This window comes from Lissotriton helveticus, chromosome 8, assembly GCF_964261635.1.
Source record: "Lissotriton helveticus chromosome 8, aLisHel1.1, whole genome shotgun sequence".
NCBI lineage: Eukaryota > Metazoa > Chordata > Amphibia > Caudata > Salamandridae > Lissotriton > Lissotriton helveticus.
Genome location: NC_136069.1, coordinates 441,283,927 through 441,301,331, shown reverse-complemented (window position 1 = coordinate 441,301,331; position 17,405 = coordinate 441,283,927). Strand labels below are relative to the sequence as shown.

General features: G+C 45.2%; 1 protein-coding gene across 3 annotated transcripts in view; it reads right to left on the bottom strand.

Moving 5' to 3' along the window:
* Positions 1-17,405, bottom strand: part of SLC25A30 (solute carrier family 25 member 30) — a 228,293-nt gene that overhangs the window by 133,521 nt on the left and 77,367 nt on the right. For all 3 annotated transcript variants that reach the window (XM_078657313.1, XM_078657312.1, XM_078657311.1), the window contains exon 4: positions 11,424-11,518. In XM_078657313.1, coding sequence (XP_078513439.1) covers positions 11,424-11,518 — 95 coding nt within the window. The remainder of the gene's footprint in view (positions 1-11,423; positions 11,519-17,405) is intronic.

The window sequence follows — 17,405 nt, the reverse complement described above, 5'->3', positions numbered from 1 at the left end:
CATACAGCCAGTGTTAATCTCACTCACGGTTTTCTAAGACAGAATCAGGTTAGTAGCTTCATGCTTATATTTTGTAACTATACCATCTGACAGGCTGGCTGGTAGGGTTAAGTAAGGAATATGCTACTTACCATTATGCATCTGTTCTTGGCATGTAGAGCTGCAGAGTTGTACACTTAGCAATAGATCGCCACCTGGTGTTGGGCTCGGATGATTGCAGGTTGTTGTCTTCTTGGAAGAAGTCTTTGTAGTCACGAGATAGGTGACTCCTCCCTTGGACGATACTGCGCATGGTCATCGACTCCATCCTCAGATTGTTTTTCGCCATGATGGGAAATGATGGAGTTAGTAGAAGTAAAGAGAAAGGATGTCCATGCATGTGTATCTAAGTAAGATGAGAACTGGAACGGATACAAGTCCCGGGGAGGCGGGAGGGCGTGTACAACTCTGCAGCTCTACATGCCAAGAACAGATGCATACTGGTAAGTAGCATATTCCGTTAGAGGTATATGAGCTGCAGATTGTACACTTAGCAATGATTGTGCAGCAGTGTCTCCCCTAGCGGTGGTCTCTTGTATCCGTTGCAGCATACGGAAATAGTGTTTTAAGGACAGCTTGGCCTACTGCAGCTTGCTGCTTGGCTTGCACATCAACACAATAGTGTTTAGTGAAGGTGTGTATGGTAGACCATGTTGCTGCCTTGCATATGTCCTCTAGTGGTATGTTTCCTAAGAAAGCCATAGAGGCTCCTAGTTTGCGAGTGGAGTGCGCTCTAGGAGGAACTGTTAGTGTACGTTTAGCTTTTTGATAGCATATTTGAATACACTTTACAATCCATCTGGCATTTCCTCCTTTAGAGATGGGATTGCCTTTGTGTGGGGAAGAGAAAGATACAAATGGTCGTTTTGTCTTTCTGAAGGATTTAGTCCTGTCTGTGTAGTATAAAAGAGCTCTTCTAACATGTACGGTGTGTAAAGCCCTTTCCGCAACAGAGTCTGGTTTTTGAAAAAACACTGATTACTCCTTTTCACCTTAACCAATCAGTAGAGTTATCACTTTTGGCAGGAATTTAGGATTGGGTCGAAGACCCACTTTGTTAGGGTGTATCTGAAAAAATGGTTCTTCTATTGTGAATGCTTGTATTTCACAAACTCCTCTGAGAGAGGTGATGGCAACAAGGAAGGAAGTTTTCCATGTTAGGAATTGCAGTTCACACTTGTGTAAAGGCTCAAAAGGGGGACCCATAAGTCTTGTAAGGACCACGTTTAGGTTTCATACTGGTGCAGGTGGTAACCTAGGTGGGATTATTCGTTTTAATCCTTCCATAAATGCATTTATTGCAGGTACTCTAAAGAGAGATAGATGCGGTCTATTTTGTAAAAAGGCTGCAATTGCTGCTAGATGCAGTCGTATGGAAGAATAAGCCAAATTGGACCTTTGTAAGTGTAGAAGGAAGCAAATAATATTTTGGATGGAAACATCCAATGGATCAATGTGATTGTTGTTACAGTATATTGCAAATCTTTTCCACTTAGCAGCATAACATGCTCTAGTGGTGGGTCTTCTAGCTTCTTTAATTATATTCATACAGTCTGGTGGTAAGTTTAAGTAGCCAAATTCTAGGACCTCAGGAGCCAGATAGCCAAATTCAGTTGGTTTGGTTCTGGGCGCCTTATTTCTCCATGGTTCTGTGTTAACAGAGATGGCGTGAGCCGTAATTTCTGATGTGGAACCAGTGAGAGATCTAGTAGCGTGGGCAACCATGGCTGCCATGCCCATGTGGGAGCCACTAGTATTAGTTTGAGAGACTGTTGTCTGAGCTTGCGTACTACTAGTGGAATGAGTGGGAGAGGCGGAAAAGCGTACGCAAATCTGCCTGACCAGTTCATCCATATTGCATTCCCCTTCGACCGTGGGTGTGGAAACCTGGCGGCGAAGGTTGGGTATTTTGCGTTTTCGTGGGTGGCAAACAGATCTATTTGTGGCTGCCCCCACCTTTGGTGCAACTCCCATTCATGAATCTGTTGTGCTTGACGACTCAACAGATCTGCAATCTGATTGTGAATTCCTGTAAGGTGTTCTACAGTCAGGTGTATGTTTTGAGGGATGGCCCATCTCCAAATGTTCTGTGTAAGCTGGGACAGTTGCAGAGAGTGTCCCCCCCCCCTGTTTTTGTATATAATACATAGCTGTCATATTGTCCGTCCGGATTAGAACAACTTTGTTTTGCACTTGTACTTGAAAAGTCTTGAGTGCTAGGAAAATTGCTAGCAACTCTAAGTGATTGATGTGGAACAGTTTTTGTTGGCTGTTCCATTGGCCTTGAGTGGTATAGTGCAGGAGATGGGCTCCCCATCCTGTGAGGGATGCATCTGTCGTGAGCACTATTTGTTGAACAGGGTCTAGGAGCGGCCGTCCCTTTGTCAAGTTTTTGGTGTTCCACCATTGCAGAGAGCGATATGTACGGCTGTCCACCAACACCAGGTCTGTGAGCTGACCTTGAGTCTGATTCCACTGTTGTGCTAGACATTCTTGTAGGGGGCGCATTTGCAGTCTTGCGTGAGGAACTATGAAGATGCAAGACGCCATCATGCCTATTAGTTTCATGAACACTCTGGCTTGAAGAGAGTGCTAGCATTGAAAAAGGGAGACTAAGCTCTGAATGCTTTGAATCCTGGCTTGACTGGGATACTCTAGAGCTGCCGATGTGTCTATGGGAGCTCCTAGATATTGATGAACGTGTGAAGGCTCTAGGTGCAACTTGGTGTAGTTTATTGTAAACCCTAAGTCGTGTAATGTTTGTATTGTTTGTTTTGTGTGTTGTACACACTGGTTGAACGATCTCGCTTTTATGAGCCAGTCGTCGAGGTAAGGGAAGACATGTATCTGTTGTCTTCTGAGATGTGCTTCTACTACTGCTAAGCACTTTGTAAACACTCGTAGTGCTGTTGTGACCCCGAATGGAAGGACTTTGAACTGATAGTGTTGTCCTTGTATGATAAATCTCAGATACTTCCTGTGCGCGGGATGTATAGGAACATGAAAATAGGCGTCCTTTAGGTCTAGTGTTGTAAGAAAGTCTCCCTGTTCTAGTAATGGGAGTACTTGTTGTAAAGTGATCATGTGAAAATGATCCGATTGTATGTAGTGGTTTAGGGGCCTGAAGTCGAGAATCTGTCTTAATGTCCCGTCCTTCTTGGGTATTAGGAAATACAGGGAGTAGACTCCTGTTCCTTGTTCCTGTAAGGGTACCACTTGAATAGCATCTTTTTGTAGAAGTGCTAGAACTTCCTGTTGAAGCAGAGTTATGTGTTCTGTGGACATTGGACGCTGCCTGGGTGGTATGCTTGGGGGGGATGCTGTGAGTTCTAGGCAGTAACAATGTTGGATAATTTGTCTTACCCACCTGTCTGTTGTGATGGAATTCCAGACAGGTAGTAACTGTGATAGTCTGCCCCCCACAGGAGTGGAATGCTGTAGGGGAGGCAGAGGGAAGTCACTGTTTGGGAGTGGAAGAGGAGCGGTTGTTGTTATTACCTCTACCTCTTCCCTTATTGTTGTTACCTCTGTACCCTCCTCTAAAGTAGCCTTTATTAGAGGGGGTTTGTGTATGTGTTTTAAAAGATGATGCGTTATCTGCGCCGGTCTGCTTGGAGCCTCCTCTATTAGAGGAGCGACGAAAAGAACTTCTAGTTTGGGTGGATTGTAATGCACCCATAGACTTAGCAGTGTCTGTGTCCTTCTTCATCTTCTCTAATGTGTTATCTACTTCTGGCCCGAACAACTGGTTCTGATTGAACGGCTGGTTCAGGATGGTAGTTTGTACTTCTGGTTTGAAACCTGAAATGCGTAACCATGCATGCCGTCTGAGGATAACACTAGTGTTAACTGCTCTGGATGCTGTGTCAGCTACATCTAGTGCACATTTAATTGAGGCATTAGATATTAATTTGCCTTCTTGTAAGAGCTCAGCTGCCTGATCTTTGTATTGATCTGGTAGGTGTTCAATTAATTTTTCTAGTTGGTCGTAGTGAGCCCTGTTGGAGCGTGAGAGTAAGGCTTGTCTGTTTGCTATGCGCCATATGTTTGTTGCTTGTGCAGCAATCCGTTTCCCTGACGCATCAATAATTTTTGATTCTTTGTCAGGCGGGGGGTGTCACCAGAAGTCTGGGAATTGGCTCTTTTACGTGCATTTGACACTACCAAAGAGTCTAATGGCAGATGTCCCTTAATGTAGACTGGATCAGCTGGTGCTGGTCTATACTTTCTCCATTCTGGGATTTAGTACCCTACACCTTACTGGATCTTTAAAAATCTCTGGAGCATGTTTAATGACCCCTTTGATCATAGGTAGTATTTGAGTAGACCTTTGTGACTGCTCAAAAGAGTCTAATAAGAAATCCTCCTCAATGGCATCAGAGTGCATTGAAACTCCGTGGTAAAGTGCAGCTCTGTTTATTAGATGATTGAACCCAATACTATCCTCTGGAGGGGAAGGTTTTGTTGGTTAGTACTGAGGATCAGGGATGTCTGGTGCATTATTTGGTTGAAAAATATATGCATCGTCCTCTTTGGGATATTCTGGGTTGACATCTTCATCCTCATCTAAAGGGTATGTATGTGGCTCTGGTACATCATCCCCCCCACCTAAGTCATACTCTTCGTCAGTGTGGTGTGATGATGCAGAAGATTGAGCAAGAGAAGTTATAGGCTCAATATATGGAGTGATAGGAGAGGAAGAAGGTGAAGGAGAGTGAGGGTGCATTGGAGAAGTTGCACAATCCTTTTTGGCAGGAACCACAGTTGGAAGTGGTGTGTCTGCTGGTCTTTTTTTTATGAGGAATTGCTTCCACATGTCCAGTTTTTTTCTGTTTAGGATCTGGTCTAAACAGATCTTCCTCTTCTATAATCTTCTTCGGCGTCGATTTCTTCGGTGACAATAGTGGTTGTTTAGTGTTTTTTGCCTTAGGAGGAGTGATTGAGTCCTGTGGCAATTTCTTCGGTGCCGAAGGTGGTTTAGGCTTGTCTGTATCGGGCCTCGTAGTCTTTGGTACCGCTATTGAAGATTTTGGCGTGGAGACAGGTTTTGTTGGGCCTGCAGCGCCGGAATCTAGCTTACCTTCTTTATTTTTGGAACCAGATGGTTTTGGAGTCTAAGCTTTCGGGTCCGTTACGGTTCTTGGGTTCGGCACCGATGCCTGTTTAGGTTTGGGTGCCGAAGAGTCTTTAGGCGCCGATGGGCATGTTAGCCTCGGTGCCGAAGAGTCCTTCGGTGTCGAAGGATGTTTCGGTGCCAATAGAGGAGGTGGAATTGGCACATGTGTTTTTTTCGGTGCCGAGGCACCGGAAGGCGTAGTCTTTTTCCTCGGAGCCGAGCCCGAAGGCGGGGCGTCAGAGGGTAAATTTCGGTCTCGACTGGGCCCCATGGGCGGAGTGCTGACCGTTGCCTTTGGTTTGGGCAATGTCTGTTGTGCAGGGGCAGAGGTACTCACGGGTTGTCGAGATGGAATCGAATCGTCCGAGTCCTCTGCTCCCGATATGATCTGGAGATCAGGCGAGTCTTCCTCGGCGACGAGTGGAGCCTCGTCCTCGGAGATATCTTCGAGTGGGTTCTCGTCCTCGGAGACGTCTTCCTCGACGATCTCCTCCTCAAAGATGGCCTCCGATGCTGGTATCATCTCGTGTCGACGGGCCCCCCGATCCCGAATGGTCTTCTTCGATCGGAAGGAGGCACAGGCTGTGCAGGTCGACTCGTCGTGTTCTGGCGAGAGACAGAGGTTGCAAACCTCGTGATGGTCGCTATGAGGGAATTTTGCTCGACATACCGGGCATCTCTTGGAGTTCTGTCCATGAGGCGTAGGCCGTACGGCGCTGATAGGCCCAACGGCCCGCCTCGACGCACCGGGATGTAGCTGGTGATGTCGAAAAGTTTATTCGATGTTGAATATTGTTTATCTAAAGTTTCACGCTTCGAAAATGCCAAAAAGAGTCTTTTCTAGCCGGAGCGGAAAACTTTCATCCGAACCCAGTGGAGGAAAAAAACAATCTGAGGATGGAGTCGATGACCATGCGCAGTATTGTCCAAGGGAGGAGTCACCTATCTCGTGACTACAAAGACTTCTTCCAAGAAGACAACAACCTGCAATCATCCGAGCCCAACACCAGGTGGTGATCTATTGCTAAGTGTACAATCTGCAGCTCATATGCCTCGAACATATCATTTATATAGGACAGCCCACTGTTTCACCAATCGCTTAAGGTTAAACCTAATCAGTGAAAGGAAAAGCAGACTTTATTTGGCACAAACAGCACTAAAGCAAAGCCTGAAATCCTGATCCAATTCGAGGATCCATGTTCTGATCATCATGCAATGACACCCAAGCTGCTCACCTTTTTTGAGCATAGTTGGTATCAAGCCTAAACAATGTAAGGGGTAACAGTTCTGTGGAAGATGACCAAGAACTTTAGAAGCATAGAAGGACCATCAATAGACACTCTGGTGACCTCAACTAAGGTCAAATCTGCTAATATCCTTCCAATTGCCCAGTTTCTCAAGGCCCTCTGATGTCACTGTGAATCGCTCTATAGGCTCGGAACCACACAAACAGATCTGCATTTTGTCCGTACATGAGTGGCATTTATGGCCTCTGGATCAAAACAGTATCATTTGTCTTAGGAAGTTCTCACACTCCAGTGATTGTTGCGTCTTACGGCTTATTTCCACAGTTTTCTTCCTGCTGCTTTCAGACGAAAAACCCATTGCCTCTGTTCCCCATCCTCATCCCACCCTACTTAATGCACCCATCACCAGGAACCCGGGCCCTCCCGCCACCCGAAGATACTCCGCCACCGAGCTCAAAGCCCTGGACCCCGCAACAACATCTGCTGCCGCACTTTACCTCGTTCCACAAAAGGAATGATTTCCTGCCAGCACTGCCTCTTCTCCTGCAACACCATCTTTCCCGGTGGACATGGTCAACTGCAACCATGACCATACTGAATCCACTCCACTGGCTCCTGCTCAAAGCCCGATCACTCTGCAAGCAAGCCACATAGATCTGGGACACCATCACCTCGCTCACCCCCTATGTCATCTTCGTCACCGAGACCTGGCTTAACCCTGCTTCCTCATCTGACTTCGCAGGAGCAACACCGGATGGCTACAAGATCACACACCGAGATCGCATCAACAAACATGGAGGTGGGATCACCATTATCCACAAGGAAACCATTATTTGCCACACCACTGTAGACAACGCCACCCCAGTCATGGAACACCTCCACCTCTGTCTCCAATCTGACAGCAAAACCACCATCAGAGACACCTTCACCCACAGACCCCCCAGGACCTTGCCCCAGCTTCTGCGACAAAATTCCAGAACTCATTGCCACGCTCACCTTCAGCTCCAACCGCTACATCTTCCTCGGAGACCTCAACTTTTGCCTGGACAGGCCACGTTCTCATCCACTTCCCCATCCCGGGCCCCCAATCTCTACCACCAACTACCCAGCTCCCATATTACAGCTGAAAAAAAAAGTCTCAGACCCAGTGGATTGACGCCCTCTCCCGGACACCTCCATCAAACCTAGAATAGGCCATCAAGAACATCTTCATCTGGATCACCGACTGCGCCAACAAAATTGCCCCCGTCAAGCCCACCAAACTAAAGAAACCCCCCAAACATGCCAGCTGGTACAGTGCAGAACTAAGAATAACCAAACGCACATGTAAGCATCTTGAACAGAAATGGCGCACTACCAAAGAATTCAGGGACCAGGCCACTTTCAAAACATTCCTTAACCATTACCACCCCCTTCTGGAAAAGACGAAACAGGACTGCGCTCGCCGATCTCATTGAAGCCAGATCCAACCACTGCAAAGAACTCTTTAACATCGTCGGAGAGTTCTCCAACCCCTCAGCCACTGGAAATATTATCACCCCCTCCCAGGAACTCTGCTACACCTGGGCATACTTCTTTCAAGACAAGATTGCCACCATCTACGAAAACTTCAAACCCCAACCCACCCTCAACCACCTTGCTTCCTCCAAACATATCCCTACCTACCTGCTCACCACCTGGAACCAGCTCACCATGCAAGACACCAACGTCGTCATGAACTCCATTCACTCTGGAGCACCCTTGGACAGCTATCCCCACCACATCTTCAACCACAGCAGCAAGATAATCAGCAACGAGCTCACCAACATCTTCAACGCATCAATCTCCACGGCCATCATCCCCGATGAATGAAAACATGCAGAAGTAAAATCCCTACTCAAGTAACCCTTCGCCGATTCCAAACGACCTCAAGAACTACCGTCCCATCTCGCTGCTCCCTTTTTTCAGTCAGAGTCCTTGAAAAACCCATTAACCGCCAACTCATGGAACACCTGGAGAATAACAACCTTCTGGATGCCTACCAATCCACGTTTCGCACTAACCACGGCACTGAAACTGCTGCAGCTGATGACATCAGAAAATTCCTGTTTTGGGGGGAAATCTTGGCCCTGATCCTCCCTGACCCCTCGGCTGCATTCAACACAGTTTCCCACCACATCCTCACCAAGAGAACCCCACCACATTGAAATCCAAGGAAGCGCCCTAAAGTGGATCGCCTGCATTCTCACAGGAAGAACCCACTTAGTTGTCTACCCCATTTCACCCAAGAACCCAAGAAAATCATCTATGCCGTCCCTCAAGGCTTGTCCCTCAGCTCCACGTTGTTTAACGTCTCTATATCACCCCCCTCGGCCCAAATCATCAGAGCCCATGGACTAAGGATCCTCTCCTATGCCAACGATACCCAGTTCATCCTCTCACTATCTGAAGACCAGGGCCAACCTTCGCAGCTGTAAGACATGTATTGCCGAATGGATGAAAGACATCTGCCTTAAACTCAACACAGACCAAACAGAAGTGCTGATCTTTGGGAACAACGCCTCGGCTTGGAACAACTCCTAATGACCAACCAAGCTTGGACCCTCTCCGACTCAGTCTGACCATGCCTGCAACCTTGGAATCATCCTGGACAGCAAGCGAACCATGAAAAACCATATCAATCCAGTCTCCTAAGCCTGCTTCCTCCCTGTTCGTATGCTCTGTAAGATCTTCAAATGGCTCCCCGTCTAAACTAGAAAAAACGTCACTCAGGCCCTAGTCACCAACCGGCTTGATTACGACAATGCACTCTACGTCGGATTCACAGCACACCTCCAGTAAAGACAGCAGACCATTTAGAACGCAACGGCCAGACCATCCTTGACCTCACTCTCCCTTGCACAGAACCCCCGCATCCGCTGGAGCAACAGTGGCGGTCACTCCTTCTCCTACCACACGGCAAAGTCCTGGAATGACCTCCCCTTCACCTTCGAACTTCAGCATCTCTGCTGGAATTCAGGGAAGGACTCAAAACCAGGCTGTTCAACTGAACCCCCTCCACCACAGGGTTCACAGCACCTGGAGATCCCCACGGGTGATTAGACACACATTACAAATCTTGTCTGATTGATTGACTGATCTGAGAAAGCAAGGAGCCCTGCTGAAAGCCAACTAGGAAGGGGTAGATGACAAGTAGGTATCTACCTTAATCCACAGTTCCTCTTCTGTAAGAAAGAAGTAGAAACCACTCTGATATCCAAGCTACTTTCACAATGTGAAAACATGTAATACTTTACTTTAGCATAAACGACAGCCATTTTGTAATTCTTTCGTCCTCTGCTGTTCGCCTTTTCACCCTGCTTGTGTGTCATCAACTTTAGTTGACTTCTTTCGACATGGCTAAGCAATGTACATGCTGGGGGTTTGTAGCTGCCGGTGCACCTAGTCTTAGAGGCTATCTATTGACCGTTTACTGCTGTCATAAACATTCCGGCTCCCCCTCCTTATTTGCTGACCAAGTGGTCATCCACCTGTCCTTGTTTGCTGATAGTTATTTCTGTGTCTAAACTCACTGTTTCCATTTCTGTCCAAATGCATGCATTGCAACAAAATTGTATATAAGGAAGATGGTTTGTGAATTCTGGGTACTTCCTCCCACAACACTTGAGGGTGTTGTTCGGACGCAGTCCTGCTCATGAGCATTTAATAAACTTGGTTTGTTTTAATCCACTCCAGTGCCGATCTCTCTTTTGTTAGTCCTCGGACCCGTGGACGAGAGGGTGACCCTGCACCAGTGTGCCCTCACGGGGGTACATTTCCACAACAAAGTGACATAGTGGTTGACAAAAAAATCATAGTGTTGAATGCTGTCACAAACCTAATAGGACAAAGAGTAAAAGCTTACATTTAACAGCTATTGAGAATATAATATCCATCATGGCCAAAAGAGCCAATTCTCTTCTGTGTGGCGGGAAAAAATCTGCTTCTTGGGTGTCACACCTATATAGAAGCTGGTGTATAGATGTGTTTTCTACTTTTTGAGAATTAGTAATTGGAGAGGATAATGGAGTTTATTTTAGTGTTGGGTTAGGACTGAATATTTTAGAGGCGCAGACCATTCTTGCTTCTCAACCAAGACCTAGGAATTTAGTGATGATAGGCACTAAGTCAGTAAACATTAAATCATGCATGTTAAATTCAATTTTATATTTAATATCAACCACCAATAATCGAAAAATGTTTCATATCCCTGTAGACACTCAGGTGGAGCCAAGGAAATCTGTTATTCTACTTTCTTATTAGCAATGGCAGTTTGTCTCTTGAACTTTTAGACAAAAAAACAACAATAAAAAAGCAGAACATTGAAGGCTGCATTTTGTTCAACCATAGCAAGGTTATGGGAATAAAGCAGTCCGAGTTCTGTATAAACTGAATACTCTGAAAGAGTTTTCTACGCTAGTCAAGCAATAAACCTTCCATTTCAGAAAGTCTTTTTTCAACTGTACAAAATGCCCTTTTAAAGTTGCTAAAGGAGTTCATGTGGGTACAGAGATCATCTTCTGGTTGGTTTATAGTGTATGGACACCTACTAGAGCAAGGCTGCTGTATCTAAAGTGGGGACAGACTCCTTTTCTGGGCCAGTCACTACTAAAATAATATATACAATAATGTGTCCAACATGGTGAAAAGGTTTCAGTAAAATGAAGTGGTACATTCATGCTAAATGACACCCAGGCAGTGGCCATTAGACCGTGGGCACTAGAATAGACCACTATGACCAACCTGGGTTGACAGTAACAACAGTTTATTCGGTTTCATATAAGAGGCTGCATTGGTAATCCGGATTGTATGCCAATCCTAACTTTCTTTTCACTGCTCCTTAACCTTGTGAGACAACATGTAATGTGCCTTTTTGAGCAATTCTGAATAAAACATAAGTTGAAAAGAAAAAGAAAGTCGTTGCAAGACTAGCCTAGCACCACATCAAAGCAGTTTACTTTTAGGGAAGTTTGAAAACAAATGTTAATAAAAGAGAAGCTCACCTTCTGGCCGATCAACAAACAGTCGCTTCAAACTCTGATATGTGCCAATTTTAATGGTTCCATATGAGGATTGGCGTAGCACTGCAGGAGCGATCCTAAAAAAAATATTTTTTTTTAATGTAATATACTTAGGCGGACATTAAAAAAAAAAAGGATGGGCAAAGCACAATAAAAAGAACATTTCTGGGCTATATACTTTATACCGAGAAAGAAAACATTGTAATCTATAAGCACGAATGAGTCATAGCGTGTACATCTACATATTTGAAGGGAGCTGAGTGGAGATCAGGATGAATTTGAAGGGAGAGAGATTGAAACATGGGAGAGTCACTTAAAAGAGTCATCATGAAATTAAGGGGATTCTGAAACTAGGTGGGTGGAAGACTTCCAGCAGGGAAAAAGAGGAAGTAAACAGAGGAGAAACATTAAAGCCAGGGAGGTGGGGGGGGGGGGGGGGGGATTGATTTAACAAGAAAAGCAGTAAACTCGGAACTTGAATGTCTGTCAAAAAAGAGATTTAAGCTCCTTTTGGAAAGTAGTCATAGAGGTGGTGGTGCGTATAGCAGGAGAGTGAAAGTTTCAATTTCTGGTTGTACTATTAGAGAAATATTAGGCCACTGAATATTCTGTTTTTATAGCAGAAGATTCTGAGAAAATTGATTCTCCACCAGGTCATAACCCATGACCCTCAGATATTTTCAACTTGGAAGACAAGCATCAACCAGGTAGATACATGTAGAAACACACAGGTGATAAATGTGGTCATGAGGAGTGCCATTACTTCTTCAGGAAGCCACTGATGTGTCACTAGTAATCTGATCTATTTTTTTTAGTACCATTGACAAAGCATGCCACTGCATGAAGTGCGGTCTACTGATGAGCAAAGTGTACTCTAGGGAGACCAGTCAAAAGAGGTGTCTCAATCAATTCTACAGTGCAAAGGAAATAGAACAAGTGCCTTAAAGTCTTGTTCTTCTGGAACAAATGTGGTGGTTGGAAACATGTTTTCTGGGTCATCTCATTTATTTGATTTTGGAGGTTTCATTCTTTTATCCAGGATAAGTCCCAGAGATTTTGTGGAACTGATGCCAGTTTAGCTATCAATAATGGTACAGGAGTTATTTAAAGTTGAATCTGATGTGAGATAAATAACACTCTTTTTAGCGGACTGAGATTCAGTTGGTCGGTTGCTAGGATTCAGACAAAGGGAGGGATCTGTGGAGTAATAACCATCACTGGTAAGTTATCTTAACAATATCTCCTCATGCCTTTCCATGTCCAAGTCCTTACTAAGTGAGGATATACAAAAGCTATACGCCTATAACATTCTGATATTGAAAACAAAGACTGAGCCAAGGATGTAGCAAGCACATCTATTTTAATACCACAACAAACTGAGTCAATATGGATGAAGCAGAGGACTGAATTAAAAACAGCCTTTTAAAACCCCTGTTCCCCATACCAAACTTGTAATGGGAAAAGCAGTTGCTGGGTAGGCAACCTTGCAAATTTCAAAGAGAAACACCCCAGACTGTTTCTGCTCAATAGGCTGCAGTAAGAGTGGATTTGTCTCCACTCTGAACAATGCCGGTGCACCATTTCAATTATATCAAATCTCCAGAGAACGCCAGGGTATTCTAGCAGAATCCAATATAGAGACATTGCTAATTGGTGAAGCAGTGTAGCTCTTCCAAAAAGGAAACAATTACCGCAAGCTTCATTTTCTCCCTGCCATGTGTGAGGGCAGACTGGGGATCAGTGGAAAAGAGAAAGGCACACAGTAATCAAGGTGGATATGTATGTAAGAGATCATGTAGCTGGTTTATGAATGGATGTTGGAACCGTATGCATAATTTGACTAAGATGCTTGCACACCGACATTTGTTGTAATCATTCGGACATTAGTGGTTCTTATGAGCTCCACAGAAATCAAAAAGCTTCTTCAGACTGTCATTACCAACAATGTCAATGGACAAAATGAGCAAGGTCAACAGTGTTGCCAGCTGTCAGAATTGTTATTCCTATGTGGGGCTTGGTAGATAGGTTGCTGTAATTTTTTATTCTTTTCGTCCTCTGCCTCTTCTATTTGTACCCCTTTTTGATTTACCTCCATTTCCCTCGCCTCTACTTTTATCAATCCTATATTATGATTCTGCACCTCCTCATTTCTGCACCTCCTCATTTGCAACTTCTTGTGAAATTCAGTAAAAGCAGAACATGAAGTACCCATCATTCAAAGGTGGTGGCCATGGATGAGCAGTAGTATGGATTTCAGTGCCCTAGCTGACATTTGAGGACCACTCAGACACCTCACCTGACACTTTAAGAAAATTTAACAGTTTATTTGTCTAGTAATAATTAGGTATTAGCCTAACAAGACTGGTGGCTGATTGTTAGCTCATAATTCAGCATCCAAGATATACGTAAATACTCAAACAATATATGTGCAACTATGTAGCTCAAGCTCCTAGGCACTTACTGTTCACTTGCCTGGATCTCCCGGACCTAAGACGTTGGTACATAAAGCCAGTGTTTTTCACTTGTAATATTACAGCTTTGTCTGTGGTATTTTAATTATTATGTAATGCGGATTCAAATAATACTTGTTACTGACTTAATGTTGTAAAAGCTATTTGACCTCTTGCGACACATTCACATAATGTTGACAGAAATTGTATTGTTCTACTGAACTTTAATCTTTTAATAAGTAAATTAATATGATCACCCTTTTTTGTTAAAGTATGGTTCGCAAAAAGACGAGATTGATAAAGGAGATTACCTTTATACATTCATTTTTTTAGGTCGAGCATTCAAGACCTCTTGTATATACTTTAGTATATACGTATATGTGTATCTACTTTGTGGGCTCTGGAGATCAGACTAGGACTTATCTGCTTCCGTGCGCGCGAAATTTCTGCGCTGTGCGGGAGTTTTCATTAGTGGGTGGGGATTCAGGCGGCCGGGGGCCTAACAGGAGGGTGAAGGTTGGGAAATAGTACCTGTATAACGGTCAGAGAGAGAGGGAGAGAGAGAGGGAGAGAGAGAGGGAGAGAGAGAGGGAGAGAGAGAGAGAGAGAGAGAGAGAGAGAGAGTAAAGATGACACCAGGTATTCTTTTAAGTGTCTCTTTATTTCAAGTAACACGACACACCGGGTAGAGGGCCCGATCACCAGCTCAATCAATGACAGCTGCAACTGTCTCGTAAACCGTTCCTTCAACTGTCATATGGCGAGGAAACATGCCATTGACGTAATGTATGCAAATGAGGGCAGGCAAGGGGGACGGGAGCAGAGAGGGGACATCGGGGGTGAAAGGGACGGAAACAAGAAAGGGACAAGAGGGGGAAGGAGGTTAAAGCCGTAACACATCTCCTTCCTAAGGGAAGGAAGAAAACAGAGATGAAACAACAAATGTATAATCATATAGACTCAAAGTAACAAACAAATCTGACCATGGAAAAGCCCATGTACGAATTGGTGAGTATTACTTTTCAGAAATCGACTTTAGCGGAGTCTAATAAAACCCCTAGTTACTATCAGTACTGGAATCACTGGTGGTATTGTAGAATAAGAGGTTCATCTGTTCCGCAAGGGTCAAAGCAATGACCAGTCCATCCTCCAACTTGGATGAACGATATTCACTAGTGGATGTTGCTGAGACTTCGGATTCCCGGAACACATCCTCTCCTGCAACGCCATTACGCACCCAGTAAGCACCTAGGGGATTATCACGGTGTGAGTGTTGCACTGATATGTGTGCTACTTCATTCTCCACCACACTGCGTCTATGCCCTTTAATACAACAGGTCTCCATTCCAATGTCATCTTCAGTGTCAGGTCTTGACCAACTTTTCGCCTCATTTCCTTGGTATTGATCGTTTTCAAAGCTACTATTTAATTTCATTTTAAACCGTTCCACTCCCTTAGTACAAGCCTCAGCAGTGAACAGTCCGTCCTCCCGTTCCATCAAGTGACTTCCGCAGGAGAACTCCGTTGGGTTTACCTGACCGCATGACTCATGTTTCCTTCGGTATTCGTCGAGCACACTCTTCTTCCCTGATACAATTTTACATTGAGGACATTGTAAGAGTTCTTGTGCCTCCCTGTTCTCACTCACCAGTTTATCACAATTTAACCATTTTAAATATTTTCCTTTGTTCTTCGACGCAACGCAACTTAGACCATCTTCCCTTTCCTTTGCAATGCAATCCACATACTCATTTCTTGTGTTAGTCTCGAGTCCTGCGAATGCAGTTCTTTGCCGATCCGCCTTGAAATTTAAAAGGCTACTCTTACATTTTCTTTCCAACTCACCATCTTTGGGTTGTGTAACATATTGTTTTCTTATTTTCTCATATTCACCATTTATTTTTATTTTTCCTTCACTGACTTTTCTCTCGTACCCCTTGCTTGAATTCATTTCATCCATCAATACATGGTAAGCCTCTTGTTTCTTATAAACTTTGTTCTCAGCTGCTTCTTTTTCCCATTTCTTCCTCCTAGCAGCTCCCTCCTTGACAACCACGTTTTTGGATGGTGGCGTTCTTGCATTCACCAATTCATACTTTGCCTTTTGTATGCTATGGTTAAGCGCTTGTTTACCTTGGTGTTCATTACATTTTTGACCTAGAGATATTCTCAATTTCCTTTGGTCTTTTATTATTATTATTATTAATGGGCATTTATTAAGCGCCTGGTTACGCCACTGGCGTGTCCCCGCGCTATGACAAGTGGAGTGACTGTCCCCCCTCCTCCCAACCAAGCTATTTGCTGAAAAGGTGCGTTTTAAGTTTTTTCCTAAACTTGACTTCGGAGGGTTCAAGCCGAAGTTCCAGCGGAAGATTATTCCAGCATTTGGGAGCAAGGTATCTAAAGGATCTACCTCCCATACGAGCTTTGAATATTCTTGGAACTTTTAACAGCCCGGTCTGCGAGGACCGAAGGCTGCGTGCAGGCTCATAATGGGATAATAGACCTTGGAGCGGAAAAGGTGCTTTGCCGCTCAAGATACGATGACAAGTGGCAAGGGCCTTAAACTCCACTCTCCTCTCAATGGGGAGCCAGTGGAGGGCCCGTAAGGCTGATTTGGCGGATGACCTCCTAGAGAGTCTGAGGACCAACCGCGCTGCCGCATTTTGAAGAACCTGCAGGCGGCCGATGACCCTGCCTGTGGCCCCCAAATAGAGCAGGTTCCCATAATCAAGTCGGGAGGTGACCAAGGCATGCACCAGTGTCTGACAAGCAGAAATGGGAAGCAGATCTAATACTTTCCTAAGGGCTCTCAGAACACTGAAGCATATCCCTGCCACCCGACCGACCTGTGGGCCGAAAGTAAGGTCCTTGTCCAGCCACACGCCAAGGTTCCTTGCCTCACGGCAGGGAGCAGGAACTTCCCCCAGACAAGGTGGCCACCACGCCGACGACCACGCAGATGGTGCACCCCCCACCACGAGCACCTCGGTCTTGCTCCCGTTCAACTTTAAACAGTTTGCAGACATCCAGGCAGCAAGATCTTTCATGCAGTTCCTGAAGATGTCCGCCGCAAGTCCGGGCGCGCGCGATAGGGAGATGACCAACTGCGTGTCATCGGCGTAGGACACCAAGCGGAGACCATGCCCCTCCACGATAGTCGCCAGGGGGGAGACATAGATGTTGAATAGAGTTGGGCTCAGGGACGAACCCTGAGGTACGCCCTGGCCCAACTCAATCTCCCTAGAATAGCAGTCACCCAATCTGACTTGGAAGCACCTCTCAGAAAGGAAGGACTTGATCCAACCAAGCGCAGCTCCTGTCACCCCTCCTCCATTCAGACACTGTAGCAGGGTGGAATGTGCTACAGTGTCGAATGCTGCGCTTAAGTCTAGTAGGATCAATGCCATCGTTTGGCCCTCGTCTACTCCCTGTCTGAGAGCTTCCACTGCCACGAGGAGAGCAGACTCCGTCGAATGACGGGGGCGGAAGCCAAATTGCGAGTCGTGGAGTA